Below are 15,306 nucleotides of genomic sequence, written 5' to 3'. Positions count from 1 at the left end.
TATGTGGCACGGACCTGAAATCAGTCTGAAATTGGGCTTACTGTGTACAAAAGTTTATTTGCTCTGCAACTCTTAAATTTGCATGCCTATGTTCATTTTATTGATTAGCCCATTGGCCGTATCAAAACACTTGACAAACTCACTTGACACATACTCATATAGCATACAACCCACATTACAATCAAAGTTAAAATAAACAAGCTGTTATCAAGGGGTCAAGAGCCAGATCCAATATCTGCATCGCCCTTACAATTTACCCCATCAACTCCAAATATACAGTTCTCAGCTGAGTTGCATTATATAAAAAAGAGCTGTTATGTATGTTATTTTAGCATTCTGGCCAGCCAATAAAAATGTAGTTTTAATATAAGGATCCAGTGTCTTTTGTATAATGTATTGGTTTCTCTTTATCTTATATAAGTTAATGCTAAACAGTACATGTGTGATGTCTTCTACCTCTTAAATCTGCATGTTTTATGCATTCCTCAAAAAGACAGATATATAGGTCAAAAAGACCCTAGGAAATAACAGTCAAACCACATAGATTTTTTTCTCTCCAAATTTTGTTGCATAGTGTTGTGTGGGTCCCCTTCCACACAGCTGAATAAAATCCCACATTATCTGCTTTGAATTGGGATGTATGGCAAATAGCCCAATTCAGATAACCCATTTCAAAGCAGATATTATGGGGTTTTCTGCCTTGATATTCTGGGTGACATGGCTGTGTGAAAGAGCCCTGTGTTTTAACACCATACCACTGAAGACATTTAACATTGGGCCCTTCCAGTCAGGCTCTGTATCCTAGAACGTGATATCTCGTTTTCTGCTTTAAACTGGATTATACGCGTCTGCACTGACAGATAACCTGGGATGAACACAAAGCCTGTCTGGGGGCCCTTCCACACAGCTGAATAAAATCCCACATGATCTGCTTTGAACTGGAATTTCTGGCAGTCTGGACTCAGGTCCCTTCCACACAACCATATAACCCAGAATATCAAGGCAGAAAATTCCACAGTATCTGCTTTGAACTGAGGTCCCTTTCAGACAGGCCCTATCTCCCAGGATCCAATTCCATGTTTTCTGCTTTAAACTGGATTATATGAGTCTGTACTGTCAGATAATTTGGGATAAACAGAAAACCTGGGATCAGATCCTGGAATATAGGGCCTGTCTGGAAAGGCCCAGGGGTTATAGAATCATAGAGTTGGAAGAGACCTCATGGGCCATCCAGTCCAACCCCTTGCCAAGAAGCAGGAAATCGCATTCAAAGCACCCCTGACAGATGGCCATCCAGCCTCTGTTTAAAAGCCTCCAAAGAAGAAGCCTCCACCACACTCCAGGGTAGGGAGTTTCACTACCGAACAGCTCTCACAGTGAGGAAGTTCTTTCTAATGTTCATGTAGAATCTTCTTTCCTGTAGTTTGAAGCCATTGATCCACATCCTAGTCTCCAGGGCAGCAGAAAACAAGCCTGCTCCCTCCTCCCTATGACTTCCCCTCACATATTTATACATGGCCATCATATCTCCTCTCAGCCTTCTCTCCTGTAGGCTTAACATGCCCTGTTCTTTAAGCCGCTCGTCATAGGGCTTGTTTTTCAGACCCTTGATCATTTTGGTCACCCTCCTCTGGACACATTCTAGCTTGTCAACATCTCTCTTCAACTGCGGAGCCCAGAATTGGACACAGTATTCCAGGTGTGGTCTGACAAGACAGATTAGAGGGGTAGCATGACTTCCCTGGATCTAAACACTATACTCCTATTGATGCAGGCCAAAATCGCTTTGGCACTTTTAGCCGCCGCATCATATTGTAGGCTCATGTCTAACTTGTCCACGAGGACTCCAAGATCTTTTTCACACGTACTTCTGTCAAGCCAGGCGTCCCCCATTCTGTATCTGTGCATTTCATTTTTTCTGCCTAAGTGGAGTATCCTGCATTTGTCCCTGTTGAACTTCATTTTGTTAGTTTCGGTCTATTTGAGGACCCTTACGCACAGCTGAATAAAACCTCACATTTTCTGCTTTGAACTGGAATATATGGCAGTGTGGACTCAGATAACTCAGTTCAAAGCAGATAAGGTAAAGGTTTCCCCTGACGTTAAGTCCAGTCATGTCTGACTCTGGGGGTTGGTGCTCATCTCCATTTCTAAGCTGAAGAGCCGGCGTTGTCCGCAGACACCTCCAAGGTCATGTGGCCGGCATGACTGCATGGAGCGCCGTTACCTTCCCGCCGGAGCGGTACCTATTGATCTACTCACATTGGCATCTTTTCCAACTGCTAGGTTGGCAGAAGCTGGCGCTAACAGTGGGCGCTCACTCCGCTCCCGGGATTTGAACCTAGGACCTTTCGGTCTGCAAATTCAGCAGCTCGGTGCTTTAACACACTTTGCCACTGGGGCTCCCACAAAGCAAATATTATGGGATTTTCTGTCTTGATATTCTGGATTATATGACTATGTGGAAGGGCCCTGAGTCCACACTGCCATGTATCCCAACTGGCCTCAAATAGCCCAGTACAGCGTAGATATTCTGGGTGCTATGGAAGGGCCCAAACAAAAAAAAAACCTTGAAGGAGACTATTGGCAAGTCAATGCAGGACACAAAGTGCCCTTGCACAGAGCCATATAATCCACAATATCTGCTTTAAACTGGGTTATAACCCAGTTCAAAGCAGATATTGTGGAATTTTCTGCCTTAATATTCTGGGTTATATGGCTCTGTGGAAGGGCCCTGGGTTATTAGAGTCCACACTGCCGTTCAAAGCCGATAATGGAGAATTTTATTCAGCTGTGCAGAAGGGGCCAAAAAGTGATACAGTAGAGTCTCTTAGTCAACATAAAAGGGCCGGCAGAATGTTGGATAAGCGAGTATGTTGGATAATAAGGAGGGATTAAGGAAAAGCCTATTAAACATCAAATTAGGTTATAATTTTACAAATCAAGCACTAAAACATCAGGTTATACAACAAATTTGACAAAAAGAAGTAGTTCAAGACGCAGTAATGCTATGTAGTAATTACTGCATTTACGAATTTAGCACCAAAATATCACGATGTATTGAAAACATTGACTACAAAAATGCGTTGGATAATCCAGAATGTTGAATAAGTGAGACTCTGCCTGGAGCCTCCTTTCCTGACTGCCGCGAAGACACGTCGCGAAACAACCCCTCCACGCATGCGCACAACCAGCCCAGAGGCGTTCCGCGTCGGCAACACTTCCCCGCTCTTTCCTAACAGCCGAAGAATCCGCCAGCGCGACAGTCCGGGAACTCTATGGCGGAAGTGGGACGGGCGCTCTTGCCGAGCTGGCTTCCGGTAGCGTGTGAGAGGTGGCTGGGAGGGGCGGGGAAGGGAAGGGGCGCTCTGGTCGGGACGGAGGCGGGGCCGAGGCCTCCTCTGCGCCGGGCGCCACCTGGGCCTCCCCCGAAAGGCCTCACCCCCGCGGGAAGAACTTCGTGAAGGAGGAAAAGGAGGAGGAGAGGGAGAAGAAGAGGAGGAGGGACCATGGCTGACGGCGCCGCCTCGACCCTCGCCGAGTCCGGCTGGTGAGGGAGAGAAGCCGCAGAGGGGAGGGGAGGAGAGGGGAAGGGAAGGGGGGTTAGCTTGCCCTGCATTCTGTCCCTCTCGGCGCCCTTTCGTCGGCTCTTAACGATGGCCGCTTCCCTTTGTAAAGGGAGCACCAGCGGAGGGCCCAAAACCATGCTTCCCTTGGTGTTTGCCCGCTCGCCTGCATCACAGCTCGAAACGGCGGTGGTTGCCCTCAAGTTGGGAAATGTACACAGGTCGGGCCTCCTCTCTCCACTGAGATGACACTTGAGGTTCCTGAGTCCTTCGTGAACAGAGACCCCATTTCAGTGACAGGATGATTTTCCAGCAGAGTATAAAATTACACTTGTGTGTATGGGAAACAGAAATGGTTTTCCCATGCAGACTCGGGCCTCCTCTTCAAAATATCGCGGCATCTTTCATCTCGTGCAATGACAATAAAGCGATTCTATTCTATTTGCAAAGATATCCTAAAATCCAAAACGCTTCTGTAATCCTTTTGTTTGTTTTGTAATCCTTTTAATCTCAGTACAGTAAATTGGAAGAAAACAGGAGCAGAAGACTGGAGCAGAATTCAAAACGATTTTAACAGATTAGAGACATGGGCCGAAACTAACAAAATGATGTTCAACAGGGACAAATGCAAGATACAGTAGAGTCTCGCTTATCCAACACCCGCTTATCCAATGTTCTGGATTATCCAACGCAATTTTGTAGTCAATGTTTTCAATATATCGTGATATTTTGGTGCTAAATTTGTAAATACAGTAATTACTACATAGCATTACTGTTTATTGAACTACTTTTTCTGCCAAATTTGTTGTTTAACATGATGTTTTGGTGATTAATTTGTAAAATCATAACCTAATTTGATGTTTAATAGGCTTTTCCTTAATGCCTCCTTATTATCCAACATATTCGCTTATCCAACATTCTGCCGGCCCATTTATGTTGGATAAGTGAGACTCTACTGTACTCCACTTAGGCAGAAAAAGATACAGAATGGGGGACACCTGGCTCGACAACAGTACGTGTGAAAAGGATCTTGGAGTCCTCATGGACAACAAGTTAAACATGAGCCAACAATGTGATGCAGCAGCTAAAAAAGCCAGTGGGATTTTGGCTTGCATAAATAGGAGTATAGTGTAGAGTAGGAAAGTCATAATACCCCTGTATTCTGCTTTGGTCAGACCACACCTGGAATACTGTGTTCAATTCTAGGCACCGCAAAATAATCAAATATCTGGAGAACAAGCTCTATGATGAGCAGCTTAAAGAGCTGAGCATGTTTAGCCTTCAGAAGAGAAGGCTGAGACGATTGCAATGTATAAATATGTGAGGAGGAGTCATAGGAGATAGCAAGCTTGTTTTCTGCTGCCCTGGAGACTAGGATGCGGAACAATGGCTTCAAACTGCAGCAAAGGAGATTCCACCTCAACATTAGGAAGAATTTCCTAACTTGTGAGAGCTGTTCAGCAGTGGAACAGAGTGTGGTGGAAGCTCCTTCTTTGGAGGCTTTTAAACAGGCTGGATGGCCATCTGTTGGGGATGCTTTGAATGCAGTTTTCCTGCTTCTTGGTAGGGTGTTGGAGTGGAGGTGTCTCCCAACTCTGATTCTGTTTTAACTGGTACATACTTTTGCTTGTTGGTGAGGCCCTTCTGAATTGTATTAATATGCCATGGTGTTTTATATGTTTTAATTATTGTGTGTATTTAATGTTTCATTTGGTTGTATGTTTATTATGATCTATATTGTGTTTGTCTGTTGTAAGCTGCACCGGGATATAAATATAGCTTTTGTTGTTGTTGTTGTTGTTGTTGTTGTTGTTGTTGTTGTGTTCCCAAGGGTTTCAGAGAAGGGATACTCAGGCCCTCATTACACTTGAGCATTTTTCCCACTTTCCCCTCCCTAAAGTATAAATCCCAGAATTCTCCAGGAGGCAGTCACAGCATTTAAAAATGCTCAAGTGTGATGAGGCCCTGAGTATCTCTTCTCCAAGACCCTTGGGAACATAAGTGGTTTGGATTTTTGGATCGCTAAATTTGCATATAGAATGGAATAGCTTTATTGTCATAGGGCCCTTCCAGACAGACCCTATATCCCAAGATCTGATGCCAGGTTTTCTGTTTATCCCAGATTATCTGGTGGTGCGGACTCATATAATCCAGTTTAAAGCAGAAAACCTTAGGATCAGATGCTGGGATATAGGGCCTGTCTGGAAGGGCCCATTTACTATTGCACAATGAATTTAAATGTGATGAGGCCCTCAGACTGTAGTGCCAGAAGCTTTTGTTTGATTCATGAAGTAGGATCTCTGCAAAATCTACATTTATGTAGCAGCAACACCACATGTGACTCTGTTGATAATGCAATGGGAACACAGGCATGCCTTTCTCTTAAGGAATTTGCAACCTAAATTTTAGGCACAACAGAGAAAGGGAAGGGAGAGCATGTCTTCAGATAACTTATGCAGTGGAACAACCACATGATCGCCAAATTTGTATGTTGTGCCATATGTCCAGAGTTGTGAATCATGCCCATATGCAGGTTGTGTTGCAGGTCTTTGTCCAACAGAGTGGGCAAGCGAGGTTTGGAGGCAGGGAAAGGTTAGAAAGGGGAGTTGCTTTGTTACCATTCCTCATCATACTAGAGCAGTGGTTCTCAACCTGTGGGTCCCCAGGTGTTTTGGCCTAAAACTCCCAGAAATCCCAGCCAGTTTACCAGCTGTTAGGATTTCTGGGAGTTGAAGGCCAAAACATCTGGGAACCCAAAGGTTGAGAGCCACTGCACTAAAACATGGATCCACTTTAAATCCAGTTGCTGCTTCCTGCAGAATTCTGGGGTTTGTAGTTTAGGGAGACCCAGGACCAGTCTGGCTGAGCTGTTTAAAGGCCCCTCTCTAAACTGCAAGCCCCAGAATTCTGCAGGAGGCAGCAAACAGATTTAAAGTGGATCCATGCTCTAGTGTGATGAGGTCCAGTTGCATTGGCAATCTAGCAGACACTGTGGACTCTTGTGCCTTATATAACGCTTAAGAATGTTTTCCATACAATATCTTAGGCTGGATCTACAGTGCCGTATAATCCAGTTTCTGAATCCAGATGATCTGTTTTGAACTGGATTCGTCTTCATTGTCATATTGTCCAGTTCGAAGCAGATAATCTGAATTCAGAAACTGGATTGTATGACAGTGTGTAGTTGGAGCCTGAGTTCTCTTCAGAGTAAGGCTGGAGCAATGCCTCTCTTTTAGTTAGACAACAGGTAATACATGGGCGTTTACAAAGTTCTAATTGATTGAATTGATTTATTCTAGTTGGGAGTAATAATTGCATGCAATATTTCTGGTTACAACAATTAAAAAAACCTCAAAGACTTTAAAAATATTAATATTATTACAAGTATTACAGTTATACTCCATTCTATTAATCTAATGTGTTTAATATTGTATTGTAATTTATATGTAGGGCTGTGATTTTTGACCAATAATAATAATGATTATTGTTAAATCTCAAGACACTTCCCTTTTTAATTACATTTTGTTTTGTTTTTTCCCTTTGGATTCTTTTTTCTCTCTAAATTATTGCTTTATTTTCTGAACTCCCTCCCATCTTCACTCTGCTTTCTTTGCAAGCTGTAACCCAATCAACACTATTAAAACAGCTCTATGGTGCTGGAGGCCTCTGTGATAGTGTCCTAACTGCATCTTTGACACCTAAGAGAAATCCATGCTAGAAAGAAAGTGATGCAGTGTTTTAGAAAAACACAAAGGAAGGTAGATGAAGGTAGATTTTATTAATCTAATGTGTTTAATATTGTACTGTAATTTAAATGTAGGGCTGTGATTTTGACCAATAATAATAATGATTATTGTTAAATCTCAAGACACTTCCCTTTTTTATATAGGATTCCCTTTAGAGACCCAGGGTTTCATTGTTGCAGGGAGGACTGGAAAAGAGTTCAAGTAAAGAGCAGTTGAAGCCACTTTCTTTCAACAGTGATTGCTCTGCTTCAGATTTTGGATGGTAACAACTGGAAAAAATGAAGGTGTTGGTGTGCATGCAAAAAGTTAAGAAAGAATGTATGTGGCCCTTGAATTGTGTGTCACCCTTCTGCTCTGCAGCAATTCTGTGTAGCAGGGACAGTTATGTCATTTCTATGTTGTATATGTGAGAGCTGAAGTTGAGGAAGGAGAGACTTGTTTAAAGGCATCTAATGAATTTGTGATGTGGGCAAGATTTGGACTACCTTTTTCCTTGATTTACATCTCTCGGCTATAGATTTCAGGTACTAATAAATGTACTGTTACTTACAAGCAACACCTGAATATAACCTTTTAACTAGTTAAACAATCTCCTTTTGACTCACTTGTCCAGTTATTATTTGCCAGGAGTTCTATACTGATGAAACCAACATTTTCCCTCCTCGGTGGATGAAGTAGATAGAAGTAGACTTTCCTTGGCGAGAATGCATAGTTTCTATATCAGCATGGGCAAACTTTGGCCCTCCGGGTGTTTTGGACTTCAACTCCCAGAAATGCCAGCCAGTTTTTTTCACTTAGGAATTGTGGAATTTGAAGTCCAAAACACCCGGAGAGTCAAAGTTTGTCCATGCCTGTTCTATATTAATGGTATAAATGTGCCACTGAGTGAAGGAGACACAGAACTTTCCATGTCACTTTTACTTACACTGTGCTTCACAATCTGTTTTTCACAAGAAAAGCCTCTCTTCTGAGTAAAAGGAAATCAAAGAATTTGTAGATAGTAAAAAGGCTACTGTATAAGTCAAGATTGATAAGAAAGTGTTTTGTGTTTTTTATTAAATAGATACACTTAAGAGAAAGTTGTAAACTGTTTTTTAAAGTGTCAGTTTCCAAGATCAACAGATTCGTTGAAAGGGAGTGAAACACTAAGTAGAACCAGAGAGAGATTTAATCTCTGCCTAGGCCAATCTCTTCAACGTGCCAGTGGAAACTACAATATTAATAGAGAGGATATAAACCTTTTTTTTTTGCATGCTGTTTAGAATTGGAGCAGAACTGAGATCCCTTCCAAATTGACTGTAGAGTTTTCCTTCTGGCAGTTGTATTCAACTTTGTAATGCAACCTTGAGCCTTGGATACTTTTGTTCACTAAGTTGACAAAGCATCTTACCACTGGACAGTTGGTGAGTAGGTTTGTTGAAGGCCTATCATATTGATTTTATACAATTTCTAAGTGCTTCAGATGTTTTTTTAGGAACAAAATTGTAAGGCAGACAAAATGACATGTCTTCTCAAATGCACATGTGACTTCTTGCTTCTCTCAAAATTTTGGAAAATAATGCCCCTCCCCAAAACTAGGTTGTCTTATTCATGGGTTAATGTAAGTACAGTATTGTAGCTGAACTCTTATTCAAAAAGGAACCATCCCCTTTTCTGAGTGTGAGTGGCAAAAAGCAAGAGTTTAGCCCACCCCAGGAGAATCTAAAAGAAGCACTAATCTCCTGTACTCTCTTTACTTTGATGTTGCTTCTGGTGTTTTTAAATGGCTGAACAGTGGCCAAGGGTGGCCAGCCTACTGAATTAGTGGTTTCTTCTCTTTGGAATTACCCATGACTATCCATAGGTCTTATAAAAATCCATAATTTTGGACCCAAAACTGCTTTCAATTTATACTTAAGGTTCACTTATGCATGCGTATATAAAGTAGTTTAATAGCTAAAGATTCAAAAACACTGAAATAAATGTGGCTCTAGGCTGTCATACTATTTAATTACCATTTAGCTAATAAATATAGTGCCACATCTCTTGGCAATTGGCCAGGATATATATATATTTAATATATATATATATTAGGATATATATATTTAAATGGTAGTTTGAATGACCCGTGGACAAAATTGGGTGTATGGTCTTCAAACTATGATCACTCTGTGAAGAGAAAGTAAAATATGGATTGACATACAATCCAATGTTGCATATATAATATTTTGTACTCTAGTATACAAATTGAATATTGCTCCATGATTAAGGTCTAACAATAAGCTCCCAGAGCTCCTGCCTAACTTGCAGGAACTTTGCCAGGTGATCTAGGCATCTGATGTTTGTAACAGTAGATCCTTTGTGGCCATGTCTCACATCAAGTTAAAAAAGGGTTTTATAGCACGTGAAAGACAGGTCTTGCTCACCTATAACGAGTACTGGATATTCAATTAGCCATTGAAAATATGTAAGATGATGAACTAATACCCACTATAGGGAGCTGTAAGAAAGTTAGGGATTTGTTAAATGTGCTTGTGCTGATGGTATTTTTTTGCTATAAAATTTTGACCACAACTAGTACTCCTAAGGCAGCATTGTGTTCCACACAAGTGGGATTGAAAAGTGCTGTATGGAAACTTTTGTTCAGATACCATGGTTATTGAGTTAGATTCTTAATATGATGCAACTAGACCAGCCCTCCACATCAGGCAGATAAGCCGGAAAAAACATCTGTTTGCTAGTTACTTTTGGGAAATTACTGGCAATGTTCAAATAGTTTATCAACAGTAAGTTCATGATTGATATATGTATAAGTAGTGCAGTAGTAATTGCTACTCAAAATGTTCAAATTAAGTTGGATATTTTCTACATTGTAATATGTGAATGTGATTCATTCTTACTCCATATTACATTTCTCTTAAATTTGGTAATTACAAATTTACCCTTTATAATGATGGTTCCCATGAATTGTTTGTAATTTATTATACATGAATTATTTATTTGATTATGATTTTTAAATAAGAACTGGTCAGAGTGTAATTTCTTTCTTGTAATGGCTTTTAAGCATATATTTATGTAAGATGGTCAGTTTTAATTTGTAAATTCCATTAAGAACCAGCATAAAAACCAACAACAGCAATGCCCTTGCCAACGTTTTAAAATGTATTTCTCTAGGTTAATGTTGAGTCTTTTGTCAGTGGAGTTTATAAATGAGATTCAAGGCAATTTTATACTTTGTCCATTGGAAAGGAGAGCTCATTTCATCCCTACCTTGCTCATCTTAGATCTCTTCCACCTTTTCTTTTAGCTACTCAGCACTACAGCTTCCATTGAATCTTTTGACCTCAGATCTGGGAAACTAGATCAGTGTTTCTCCAACTGTGCTCCTCCAGGCGTTTTGCACTTCAGCTGCCAGAAATTTCAGCCAGCTTACCAACTGTTACAAATTGTGGGAGCTGAAGTCTAAAACATCTGGAGGAGCAGAGTTAGAGGAACACTGGACTAGACAAACTCTTCCAGATATGGCTACACTCATATCTCAATACAATAAGATGATAAATGAAAGCCAGAAATAAGGTTACTTCTATCTCTCGACATCCTGTCTCAGTAGTGGAGTGATGTAAGACTATTAGACTACCAGAGCAATCTAAATAATTTATATTTACCAAACCAGTCTGCATTGTTACATAGATCAGAGCTTCTTAAGCTTTTTTTTACTCAACCCCTTTTTATCTGAGAAACGTTTACAAAGGACAGAGAGCTGGGGAAGAGGAGTAAGACAGGTGTGTGTGTGTGTAAGAGAGAAAGAAAGGCAAAGAGATATGTGCCCATGTGAAAGAAAGAAAGAAAGGAAGGAAGGAAGGTAGAGAGACAGGTGCACAAGAGAGAAGGGAAAGCAGAGAGGCACTGAGGAGAGAGAAAATGGAAAGCAGAGAGACATGTGTGCATGGGAGAGAAAGAGAGGCAACAACAACATATATTTAGGTGACCCTATTTAGAGTCCTAATCCATAGTTTAAGAAGCTGTGACATAGACTGAGTTAAGAAATTGTTTGGCTTTTTAGTGGCATTACCCAGACTATTTGATAGGTACCCGATATATTCATGTATTAGTCTGAAAATTTGAGTCAAAATAAATCCAAAAACCTGGATCGACTTACCTATTTATCAGTATGAGTACTGCACCTTAATTCTTCTCCAAAAAGGAACCACTACTTTTTCTGAGGAGAGTGGCGAAAGGCAAAGGCTTAGTCCATCTTGGAAACTTGGAAGAAACTAAAAGAAACACCAACCCTCTATTCTCTTTGCCCTTTTTGTATGCCTAGGTGGGAAAATGGCAGCAGTGGCCTGGAGCAAGCGCTTCTGATTCTTTCTCCTCTCAGTGGAATGACCATCGACCTATACACAGATCATATCAAGATCCATAATTTTGGCCCCAGAACCTGTCCTCAATTTCTACAGGAGGTTGACTTATACATTAGTATATATTGCAGCCTAACCTGAAGCCTTAGAGCTCGGTTCAGGAAACACAGGTTTATGTTCTAGTTATCTGATGTGTATGGATTTTCCAAACTGCAATCCTTAATATTCCACATTGCCAAACAAAGTAGACAGGCTACAAAGAATTCAAGATTCTGTGCTGTCCAATATTACATCACATATTAACTCATGATATATCAAAACACGGCATTCTACCATAAAATGCCCCAATATTGTACAGAGTTTGAGAATATGGTGTTAAGCTTCAGAAGAGGAGCAAGTGCATTGCTGATTGCAGTTTTTCTTGTGACACTGTTGGGATTTTATAGCTGAGTGGGAACTGAGCCAGATGAAATCTTTTCCCCCTTTTTGGGTGATCTTATTTATCTGTAGTGTTTTTCAGGCATTTTGAGAGAGGATTTGGCATGGAGGTTTAGAAAGTAAGGTGTAGGCTAACTTAAGAAATGTGATAAAGGTGTGTGTTGTGTTTTGAAAGACTGGTTTTATTTATGAGTTCATAGCTGCAAAATAATTTGTACAATGTTATTTCTTTTTATTTAGATTTAACATTTAATTTGTAGGAAATGCAATAAGTATTATTTGGGACATTGGTTCTGTTAGAACCAATTCAAATGGGCACAGATTCAAATGCATTAACTGACACAGCACCAATATAATTTCCTTGTTGGAACTCATGGGATGAATGTTCTCTTTTGATCATACAGTAATGTCTTTGATAAACTCTTGTTGAGCATAATGTTCAGACACATAGTGGTCAGTTAACTCGACATTGTTCCAGTTATGTGATTGGTACTGAAATGGACTTGAATGCTGTGTTAGTTAGACAGTTTGTAAGGACTTCTTTTATAACTTTCTGTATCACTAATTGTGATATCCTTCTGGTTCAGTAGTCTATGATATGTCTTTTGAATCCTATTTTACAGTAGTGCCACTACAAGAAAAGTTTAAATTGTGGTGCTGAGAGAATGTATAATAAACAAACAAACAGCACATTGCTGTAAATTATCCTGCAGTGTTCTGTCTTGTGTCATCTGTTGCTCAGCATCTCCATTGAACCACCAGACAATGTCTCAAAATTTGGTGTGTAACACCATGAATATGCAGATAATGTCCTTGTCTGTACTTTTATGTTCTAGGGAAGCTGTACAGAAGATGTGGGCAACATACAATCTATTGCACTGCATACAGCTCTAATAAAGTCCTATGTTGCTATTTGATTTCATAGTGTCAGAAAAAGTAAACAGCATCTTGAAAATTCAGTGGCATAACATTGCAAAGAGGGACAGATTCACTTTGAAGGAACAATTTTTCTTTTAAAAAGAAGCATGTACTGTACTACCAATACACCTGATTCACAAATGGATTTGTGTTACTGGGTGTGAATGGTTGTAAATGACATGCAGGAGCTTGTAAATGACATGCATGAGAAATGATACTTTTAAAGTTCAAATGCTCCCTGTTTTCCATTTTCATGCTGGCAAATCAGCAGTCGCAGCACAGTTTTCATTTTCATGATGGCACATTTTCATAATTGCAAGGTTGTCTGTCTGTGTAGAGGTTCTGAATTGTGGGAAATCAGTTATGGGCTAGAAATGAGCTAAAATGTAAAACAAACAAGGTAGAAGTCTGAATTAAAGAATAGTGGTTCCAAGTATTTGAGGTGAAAGTTCTGATAAGAGTACTGTGGTGAGTTTACTGTTTTGTGGGGGAGGGGGGACTCTCCCAGGCACTTACTGTTTTCAGGATTTTACAGGCTAAGGTTTTTAAAACGAGTAACTGACTAGAGTTGCTGCAAAGGAAGAAACAAATAGGTCATGGAAAAGCTGATTTTGAAGCAAAAACAATTTATTAATAAGACAGAAAAAGATAGCAGCAGTACCCAACAGAACAATTTAAGCTATTTCTCAAAGGAAAAAAGAGAGGTGCTAAAAATCTTACTCCTGCCCAATCTAAGGAAGTTGGAGGGACACTCGGCTAAATTTAAGTGATTACAGACTAAAACATACAGGAATTTCCTCAACCTTCCTAGCTTTCAGGTGTCACCTGGAGTGAAGAAGGCATCTCTGGGTGAGGAAAAACACAACAAAGTTATTATATGTTTTTTAAAGGTCCCATGTGTTTAAACCAGTGGTTCTCAACCTTTAGGCCTCCAGGTGTTTTGGGCTTCAACTCCCAGAAATCTCAGCCAGTTTACCAGCTGGTACGAAGTGTGGGAGCTGAAGTCCAAAACACCTGGAGGCCCAAAGATTGGGAACCACTGGCTTTAACTGATGAATGCAAATGTTATGCCTCAAGGTAGATGTGAACATGACCTCTACCTGTCACCCTCTAAGTCAGTGGTTCTCAACCTGTGGGTCCCCAGATGTTTTGGTCTTCAACTCCCAGAAATCCTAACAGCTGGTAAAGTGGCTGGGGTTTCTGGGAGTTGTAGGCTAAATCACCTGGTTGAGAACCACTGCTTTAAGTACTGGTAAATGAGCCTTGGATGGAGTTTCATACATGATACAGTCAATTCAGTATAGACATTTGCCCTCTTTCAAATCCAGAGAGAGGGGTTTTTTTAAGTAAAATTCTAGTTTGTACTTTAAATTTAGATTTGATTTCTTCTAAGAAGGCAAAGGATCCAGTATTTCATGCATTATCCTGCTGGTATGTCTCTTACAATGAGTCCAGACTCTGCTAAGAGGCAGCTCGCTATCTATCACATCAAAGTCTATTTACAGTTATACTTCTTCAGAAAACTGTGTCCTTTGGTAGTGATCTTGGAAAACCTTCACACATAAAACACTAAACATAATCAAAAGCATAAAATTTTAGGGAAACCCAAGATAATGGGGTAAAGTGGGTAAGAACATTTTGCCCTGATGGTTACAACTTCAGTCAAATTTCTCTGAGGTTGGGTGTTCAATACAGCGAGTGCCACTGAAAAGAAAAGCCTCGTCTTAAATTCTACACATTGAAGTTCCACTGATAGAGAAGTCTGAAAAAAAGCTTTCTATGAGAATTTCAATTCATGGATAGGAAAGGAAGAGAGCCTCCTTCAGGTATTTAGATCCTGAGCAATTGAAAGTAGCACCAGCATCGTAAATTGGGCATGAAAGCAGATGTGCAGCCCAGGTAACTTTTAAAACAGTGTTAATAAGTTATTTGATGGCTGTACCAGTTGAAATGTTAATATCTTCAGTATTTGAAAATTTTAAATTTTAAAAGGCAACTCCATGTAATCCAGTTTTAATTATCTAGTTCTGTGGTTTCCGATGCATTGATCACAGTAATAGATTTTCCTGGTTGAAGATTGTTTTCAAACAAGCTGAATGTGAGTGCAGAATGTGAGTAGACATCGAAACTGTCTACTTGTTTATTTAAAACTAATGGCTTTTCATTTAGATCAGGATAAAGAGTTTATAAATAGAAAAGAACCATCTATCCACAGTGGCCCCATTAGACTTTTGCACCATCTGTGACAAGTTTCTTCACTGCATGGATCTGCTACAGGTATGCTCTAAGAGTTGGAAG

General features: G+C 40.2%; 1 protein-coding gene across 5 annotated transcripts in view; it reads left to right on the top strand.

Moving 5' to 3' along the window:
* Positions 1-3,315: 3,315 nt before the first annotated feature.
* tdrd3 (tudor domain containing 3) overlaps positions 3,316-15,306 on the top strand; it is an 89,877-nt gene continuing 77,886 nt past the window's right edge. For 4 of the 5 annotated variants that reach the window (XR_505935.3, XR_505933.3, XR_505934.3 and 1 more), the window contains exon 1: positions 3,316-3,550. Coding sequence is in view for 1 of the 5 variants with exons in the window: in XM_003218643.4 (XP_003218691.1) it covers positions 3,510-3,550 (41 nt within the window). In the remaining 4 variants the exon portion in view is untranslated. The remainder of the gene's footprint in view (positions 3,551-15,306) is intronic. The other variant, XM_003218643.4, reaches the window with a different exon arrangement.

Source organism: Anolis carolinensis, chromosome 3 (assembly GCF_035594765.1).
Source record: "Anolis carolinensis isolate JA03-04 chromosome 3, rAnoCar3.1.pri, whole genome shotgun sequence".
NCBI classification, from domain to species: domain Eukaryota; kingdom Metazoa; phylum Chordata; class Lepidosauria; order Squamata; family Dactyloidae; genus Anolis; species Anolis carolinensis.
Note: the sequence above shows the minus strand (reverse complement) of the source record. Positions and strands in the feature narration are given on the sequence as shown.